Source organism: Pteropus alecto, unplaced genomic scaffold (assembly GCF_000325575.1).
Source record: "Pteropus alecto unplaced genomic scaffold, ASM32557v1 scaffold122, whole genome shotgun sequence".
Lineage (NCBI taxonomy): Eukaryota > Metazoa > Chordata > Mammalia > Chiroptera > Pteropodidae > Pteropus > Pteropus alecto.
Genome location: NW_006431917.1, coordinates 197,731 through 206,777, shown reverse-complemented (window position 1 = coordinate 206,777; position 9,047 = coordinate 197,731). Strand labels below are relative to the sequence as shown.

The 9,047-nt window shown below is 33.8% G+C and overlaps 1 protein-coding gene and 1 pseudogene across 3 annotated transcripts in view; one reads left to right on the top strand and one right to left on the bottom strand.

Annotated features, from left to right (window-relative positions):
- The window catches only part of ZFP30 (ZFP30 zinc finger protein), a 91,589-nt gene that overhangs the window by 22,831 nt on the left and 59,711 nt on the right, over nucleotides 1-9,047 (top strand). For 2 of the 3 annotated variants that reach the window (XM_015600660.2, XM_015600662.2), the window contains one exon: nucleotides 3,389-6,891. In XM_015600660.2, coding sequence (XP_015456146.1) covers nucleotides 3,389-4,755 — 1,367 coding nt within the window. In that variant the 3' untranslated portion in view covers nucleotides 4,756-6,891. Of the gene's footprint in view, nucleotides 1-3,388; nucleotides 6,892-9,047 lie in introns of those variants that run through there. The other variant, XM_006906197.3, reaches the window with a different exon arrangement.
- On the bottom strand, nucleotides 1,376-1,494 carry LOC112474103 (annotated as a pseudogene).

The following is a 9,047-nucleotide window of genomic DNA, read 5'->3' as shown; positions in this document are numbered from 1 at the left end:
GTAGGAGCCAATTTATGAAGGAAAACTATGCATATGGTAAGAATATGGACATAGGTTGGTTGGATAATATGGTGAAGGGGAGAAATCTAGTTTTCTTTCAGTTGCTTCTGATTCCTTAATGAAATAAGCAATACAATTATGAGCAGAATGTGAAGATTATTCAGTATTTTACTGGCATTTAGTATGGACTATTTGGTACTTGATCAGTATTGATTCTAAGAAGTACAATTCTGTAGTCATAGGGTTTTAATACTTACAGATCTCCGGATACATTAATCTTAGTATTAATGTGAATGAAACCTTCTCTGTCATAAATATTTTGTGTCCCATATCATTTTGTAGCAGCCAAAGAAAAAAAAAGTTATTATAAAGACATCATACCCCAGGAAACAAATGAATTTTATGACCAGATAATTTGCTTCTCATTTTCTTTTCAATTAAAACTGATACCCCTTAAATGGAAACATTAGTCTTTTTATATTGATCTAAGATTGGCTAATATTTTGCTTTTGCATGAGCATTGTTTACTAGAGTAAAGCCCTTGACTTAGAATCCAAGTCTGTATTTGGTTTATTAATTTTAAACAGTTAGATATTTTAAATATATCTTAAAAGTTGGAACATTAAAATTTCCTACCATAGGCTAATCTTTTGATGTTTAGTCCAGCCTTTTATTTCAGTGTAGGTTTTTCTTGGTTAAATTATTTCCGCTTTCAATTTATTTAAAATAGAACATGAACCTGGAGATACTTGTGAAGCAGTTTGAGTGCAGAATTCTTGAGTTTTTATGTTTCCTGTTAATCATTACTATTTCCTCAGCCATGACTACTTTGAAAACAATGTATTATGCATCTATACCCACTGCTTTTAAAACAATCAACTTAGTTTTCATAGAAAAATGGTTGTCTTTCAGTCGCTTGCAGTGATAAAAACTGGCATAAACAAATTTGGGAACAAACATGGCTGACTTTTTGTTAAGATAACAGCTCAGCTGTTTATTCTGTAGAGTAACCTCCTAGATGAGAATTGTTAACATGCCAAGGTCTTGATCTGGCATGTCACCTAAGTTGGGGGGCCACTTTAGTTAGTGCATGAGAATCTCAGGTTCATTATATCCACATTGGAAATAATTTGTTTTTAATAAAAACTTTCACATTTTTTAGGATAAGTTTTGGAACTTGTTCTACTTTGTTTTTTACGAGTGATATGGACATTTTGCTCTGTTGGTTTACTTCCTTTATTCCATTACTTTTTCCATTGTTTAATGTTTTATGTCTTTTTTTTTTTCTTTAGGCGAAACAATCCTTTTTTGACCTCAGAGATTGCAAGGACCTTGTCAGCTTACAATCCTTTATTTTATTTTTTTTGTTTTGTTACGCCTACAGCACCTGGTCTTCCTAGGTGGTCTTCCATCCAAGTACTAACCAGACCCCACCATGCTTAGCTTCTGAGATCAGACGAGATTGGGCTTGTTCAGGATAGCATGGCTGTAGAATAATGTTTTATGTCTTATGCCAGTTTGTATGGACTTTTATGCTGTGATCACTTTCTCATTTTCTTATACATGTTTTTGCCTTTTATTTTGATTTTGATAGATTTTTCCTTTTGGATTACTGGCTTTTAATTTTGAAATTGCAAGTAAATCCTTTGAAATTACCACCTTATTTTAAGAACATTTTTCTCACCTTTATAGCTGCCTACTTATTTACTAGTATTAGGATTGTTCAGCTAATTACTGGTCATTTTATATACCATATGTACCATATTTGTCTTAATGAGGCCTTGAATTGACTTTCCCCAAAATTCTTAGAAAATCGCCATACTTTTGTATTGCTTTCTTGGGTAGCGATCTAGAGACAGACAGACAAATAGGGGGCAGGAGGAAGGAAGGCTGGAGGAAGACACATACAGATTTCATAGCAGTATTTTCAATGCTATTCATTTACCTGTCTCTGCTCACATTTCATCCGCGCTATTTAAATCATTGTTGCCTTTTAATGTTTTTTTAGTATCTCCTTTTAAAGTAAACTTACTGAAATATAAATACAAAATTACAGAAATTATATGTATGCCGCTCACTGAATTTTCAAAAAGTGATCACACTCATATAATCGGATTTAGTCAGAAATAGAGCTTTACTAGGGTATCAGCAGCTCCCTCTTAACTCTTTCCAGTAATTTTTTCCCACCAAAGTTAACCACTGTCCTGACTTTTAACAACTTTATAGATTAGTTTTATGGTTTGAGTGCTATATGAAAATGGAATCATAAAGTATATATTCTTTAATGTCTGCCTTTGTTTACTCACTATTATGTTCATGAGATTGATTCATGTTGTGTGTACTTTTAGATTATTCATTCTCATTGCTGGACAGTATTGTTGTATGAATATATCATAATTTACTTAGCCATTCTGTTGATGAACACTTGGATTCTTTCCAGTTTAGTCATATTAAAAATATGCTTGTATTATGAGTTTTTAAAGATACTTTTTTCTTTTTGAAAATATTGAACTCTTATTGTAAAAATTTTGAGAAAATATGCATTTGAGAAAAACCTCTTTGCTCAGAATTTTATTAGCATATTACTAGTGTATAAGTGTGTCATTTTGCCTGAAAAAAAAAATCACTAAAATACTTTCTAGGAAGTAGCCAAATGTCATTGACCATGAGGACTTTAGGGAAAATATGAAGAAACAGAACAGGTTGCATATTTGTTACTACATATGTAAAGTTATATAAACTCAAATGAAGATAAATAAGTAGAACCTCGCAATAACTGTTACATAATTATGGGAATTTAATGAACAGTTACTATGTCAAGTCATTTGTTATTCAATGATAATTGAAGATGGTTTCTGCTCTTGGGCAGGTTTAAAGTAAGAGAGGAGAATAAAAACTGAGAAAATTAATGAATAGGTAACAAAATTGAAAAAAAGTGTTAAGCAAGAAACAAGTTACTGGGATAGAAAAGAAAGGGTATAAGTTAAATGAAGTCAACAGGGATGATTTTTCTGATTTTTAACACGATAACTAAAGGACAAAAGGCACCCAATCATGTGGAGATCCCAAGTCAGCTTTCCTGGGCAATTTAATAGCCTATGAAAAGCTCTAAGAAATAGAAAGATTGTGACATGTTTTAGAAGTTGAAAGGGGGCAGTTTAAGGACATAGGGAGCAAATGGACAGTCAGTGGTTTGAAATATCTAATAGTAAACAAAGGCCATGTCTTTGTTCCTTATTCTAATTGAAAAAAGGAATCAGTTTTTTAGCCCATTTATTTCAACTGGGCTTCATTTTCTAGTTTTTTCTATTATAAAGTTTTTATTTGCTTCTTTGTTTACTTTTTCTAGAATAAGAAAATAGCATGTGTTTACCTTGTTTTCTTTCAGGTTTGGAATCCAGATACGACACTAAAACATTATCTCAAAAGGATATTTATGAAATGAATTTATCTCAGTGGGAGATCATGGAAAACATTAGAAGTTATAGCCCAGAAGATTCTTTTTTCAGAAAAGATTGTGAATATAAAAAGTTTGAGAGACTAAAGGGTCCTCAAAAGGAGTATTTCAGGCAAGTGAAAAAAACCACCTCTGAAAAAAGGCCCACTTGTAGGAAACTCAAATCCCTTAATTTGTATCAGAGAATTCATAATAGAGAGAAACCCTATGAATGTGGGGAATGTGGAAAGGCTTTTAGAGTACGTCAACAACTTACCTTCCATCAGAGAATTCATACTGGTGAGAAACCTTATGAATGTAAAGAGTGTGGAAAAGCCTTTAGACAGTGTGCCCATCTTAGTCGACATCAGAGAATTCATACTTCTGACAAACTCCTTGAATGCAAAAAATGCGGAAAGATCTTTACATGTAGTGCAGATCTTCGAGTACATCAGAGAATTCATATTGGTGAGAAGCCCTATGAGTGTAAGGAATGTGGGAAATCCTTTAGAGTGCGAGGACAACTTAACTTGCATCAGAGGATTCATACTGGTGAGAAACCGTATGAATGTAAGGAATGTGGGAAGACCTTTAGGCAGTATGCACACCTTACTAGACATCAAAGACTTAATATTGCTCAGAAGTGCTATGAATGTAAGGAATGTGGACAGGCTTTTCTTTGTAGTACAGGCCTTAGACTACATCACAAACTTCATACTGGTGAAAAACCCTATGAATGTAAGGAATGTGGGAAGGCCTTCAGAGTACGGCAACAACTTACTCTTCATCAGAGAATTCACACTGGTGAGAAACCCTACGATTGTAAGGACTGTGGGAAGACCTTTAGTCGTGGCTATCATCTAACTCTCCATCAGAGAATTCATACCGGTGAGAAACCTTATGAATGTAAAGAATGTCAAAAGTTCTTTCGTCGTTACTCAGAACTTATTTCACATCAGGGTATTCATATTGGAGAGAAACCTTATGATTGTAAAGAATGTGGGAAAGCATTTAGACTGTTCTCACAACTTACTCAACACCAGAGTATTCATTTTGGTGAGAAACCTTATAAATGTAAGGAATGTGAGAAGACTTTTAGACTGCTCTCACAACTTACTCAGCATCAGAGTATTCATACTGGCGAGAAACCTTATGACTGTAAGGAATGTGGGAAGGCCTTTAGGCTTCATTCATCACTGATTCAGCATCAGAGAATTCATTCTGGTGAGAAACCATACAATTGTAAGGAATGTAAGAAGGCATTTAGACAACACTCACACCTTACTTACCATCAGCGAATTCATAATGTAACTAAATAATGATAAGAAAGTTTTCCATTATGAATTTTGTGTTAAGGAACATTGAAAAATTCTAGAGAAAAGGTTTTGAATGTAGGGATCTTTTTTTACGTCATGCTCACAACTAAGTGGTTTTATTTAAAAGAATATGTTCATGAATATGTAGAAACTTTTCATTACCATTTAAACCATGTTAAACTTTAGAAGGTTCATTCTAGAAAGAAATTCAAAAGAGCGAATGTTGAAAAGCTTTTTATCTTACCTATTAATCACCTCTCTATTCTCCTCTCCCTGTGGAGGTTGCCAGGGCACTGGCTCATTCTGAAAATTGATAAGTAAAAGGAAAGAGAAAATCATTTAGACTGCATTTTCTGTATGAACTGTATTGCAGGACAACTACAAGTTGCTGAGGTAAAAGTTTTTTAGTAGACAATTGTACAACACATGAAGAAATTATAGAACTAGGCAAGATTTCAGTAGATATTAAAAATATTAGGCGAAAGGTTGATAATGAACTTCACAGTGAGTAATCAGGTTGACAACATCTGGACCGACTGATCAATTTTAACCTCATCAAAAACAGGACAAAACATTATGTACCTCCTAATGAGGCAAAATAAGACATACGCATTGTGCCAAAAAATATTGAACCTGAAACTAAACATCAAGATCTAACTCTCAGTTAAGAGAAAATTTGGGGGCTAGAAGGACAAATTATATGATGCAAAAAGAAACAATTAAATCTAAAATATGGCTGACCTACAAGAGGAACAACCTGGCCTCTCAACCAATAAAATGACACTAAAAAAAGGGAAGTAGAACTTTCAGGTATTAAGAAAAAAAGTCTTAAGAGATGTACCAATTAAATGATATGAATGTGTGTTTCTTATTTAGACCACAAGTTGAGAAAACTTTTAAAAGAATATTTATGACAATTGGGGAAATGGGAATGTTGACAGTATTAGATAATATTAAGAAATTATATCTTTGTGAAGTGGTAATAGCATTGTGGTTATGTAACAATGTAAGAGATAAGTTATGAAGTTTATACATAAGGCGATATCTGGAATTTCTTTTAAAATGTTCATGGAAAAGGGTGAACAACAGGATTGTCAAAATATGGTAAGATGAGTCTTGGGTATGTGGTTTTTGTTTATTTGGGTTTTGCTATTTTCTCTTATGTCTTTTAAGTTTTCCATAATGTTCTTTTAAAGATAAAATTAACTATAAATTATAACCAGTTTGAAATGAATGATTTTTGAAAGATACCTATATGCCATACATGTGAATGTTGCCAAAGCTCTAAACACTGGAGTGTTAACTATGCTGTAATGTGTTTGTGAAGTTAAGAATGAAGGTCCAGATTTTGTCTAGATCACCTGTTGCTATATCTGTTATAGTGCCTATCCCTTAGTACTTCATATATTTAAAGAATGAGTAAAAGAAGCAATTACTACCAAATATGGAGCTGCATTGCCTAATAAGATAGTTGCTAACAACATGTTGATCACTTGAAATTGAAAAATTGGAAGTGTAGCTAGTTCAAATTAAAATAGTGTTAAGTGTAAAATACATGAGGTTTTGAAGACTTAGTTCTAAAAAAAGAATGTATCTATTTCTCACAGTATTTCTCTGCTGTGGTTGGGAAGCAGTGGATTACATCATTACATAATACAGAACCCAAATTGTGTTTCTGCTTCCAAGTAGCATGTTTGCCACTCAAGGTCCTCTGGTTCTATCTACCCTTTCTCATGCAGGTTTTTTCTTCATAAAAGGTGGCCTGTGTTTACAGCTGAATGGTTTTCTCACACTGTTTTTAGCCTGTATATGTTTTGAGATCCAAAAGCCTCTTCCCACTTTGTATTGTTTGTCTTATTCGAGTTTGCTGTGCTTCAAATTATACAGTACTCCTTAAAACTGCATCTTCTATGAATTTTATCACTCAATTCAACAGGCCCTTCTCTCTGCTGGGTTCCCTATGAGGCTGCTATGGAAGAATAATTTTAAAATTCTTAGAAACCCTGATGTTTTATAGAAGTTATAAAAGTTGGCTTCATGTTTACCCTGATACTGCATTTTCAAGACAGAACCATATACTTGATTTCCCCCTCCCCCCAAGCCATTTATAACTTTGAGGACCTTTTGATACCTGGAAACACTGGCATGGAACCATCTATATTTCTTAAAAATTCTACTTGAAAGATGTACCAATTGGTATAATGAATATAATGTGATTTTTTTCTTTTAATATGATGGATTGCCTTCATAGATTTTCAGATACTGATCAAGGCTTACATCATTGGAATAAACTCCATTGTTTGTAGTGTATACAATTGACCCTTGAATAATATGGGAGTTAGGGGGACTGATTCCCCATTAGTTGAAAATCTGCATATAACTGACTTCCTAAAAGCTTAACTACTAAAATTGCCTTCTCTTGACTAGAAGCCTTACCAATAACATAAACAGTTGATTAACATGTATTATATATTATATGTGTTACATTACTGTATTAAAGTAAGCCAGAGGAAAGAAAATGTTAAGAAAATCATAAGAGAAAATACATTTACAGTATTGAACTGGATTTAGTGATACCATAAGTTTATGTTGTCTGTTTGCAAAGTGAATTGTTAGTACCTACATAGATATTGTCTTACATGGTACAAAACACCATAGATGTTATACATATTACTAACATGAGACATCAAAAATGAAAAGATGTGAAAAAATTGCTTTATAGGTATGACAATTTATGTATTTATCAATGCATAAACAAGCAGCAATATGATTGCTTCATGGTAGCCTAGCCTATATATGAATGAAATCACCATAAAATTTTTATGGCATACAGAATTAAGTCATAATACAGTATCAGAAATATTACATTATTTTTAAAAATACCTGATGATAGACTGATAGTTTCTCCAATTATAAGAGGCATACTGTACAGTAATGTAATTCTTTGAAAGCAAAGTTATAAAATTAATATAATTTTATATTATCACCTTATGCCCATGTAAAGATAAGCTATCCACGTCAAGTCTTATACACGATGTTTTACATGATGTATCTGTAGGTGACGACACAAAAATGTCTCATAGTTCTTGCTATACAATTACTAGGTTTTCAAATGAAGACATAACAGATAAGTTTATTAACTACAATGTGATGATTACTTAGTATTAATTGGAAGCGGGTCATAATGAAGGTCTTCATCCTTTTGTTCATTTTTAGTGGGCTGAGGAGGAGGGAGAGGTGGGGTTGATCTTGCTTTCTCAGATGGCAGAAGTGGAAGGAGAGGCAGGCACACTCGGTGTAACTTTATGGAAATATAATAAATTTCTGTCCGACTTCCTTTTCATTTCTCTGAAAATGTTTCTATATGGTACCAATCCTGCCATTTGTTTTAGTTCTAGTGCCCATATTATAGATGGGTCCATGTCATAAAAGAAGTCAAAAGCAGTCTTGAGTAATTGAAAATCTCCTGCCAAATTGTCTAATGTCAATTTGTTTTCTAGCACCGCTGCATCTTCCTTATCATCTGGCCCTGATTCTTCAGCACTCATCTCCATCAAGTCATCTTCTGTTAATTCCTCTGTTAGCACTTGAACTTCTCCAAGACCCATATTTTGAATTCCTTCACCTCTTTTTTTTTTTTCCTGCCATATTTACAAAGTCATGATTTCCTTGATTGGCTCTGTTGTAAGTCCTGTGAAGTCATGCACAATATTTGGACAAAGCTTTCAGCAGCAAGAAATTATTTCAGGTTTGAAGGGTTCCATGGCTTTTTTATAACAATCTTGGCCCTTTCAGTGGTGCAATCATGCCAAATTTTCATGATGTTCTCTTTATTGGGGTTTTGTATAGAGTTGACAATCCTTCCCATAGGTACTCTAGGTAGTGAGCCTTAAAGAATTTTTTTTTTTTAAGCCTGATCTAGAGGCTGGATTAGAGATGTGTTTGGGGGCAAGCTGACCACTTTGATGCTTTCAATGTTGAACTAATGGGGTTGTGGTTGGCCAGAGGCGTTGTCTAATATCGAAAGATGTTTTAAAGGCAGTTTATTGGCAAGATACTTCCTAACTTCAGGGACAAAGTATTAAAGGAACCAATTCAGGAAAAGGGTTCTCATTGTCCAGGCCTTCTTGTAGAAGACTGGCAGCTGGTGTTTATCTCATCACATCGGAGTTCGGGGGCAGCTTTATAGACAAGGGCAGTCCTAGTCATAAAGCCAACTGACAGTTCAGAGCAGTTAGGCTATTCCTTCCTGCCTCAAATCCTAGTGCTTGTTTCTTTTCCTTACTAATAAATGT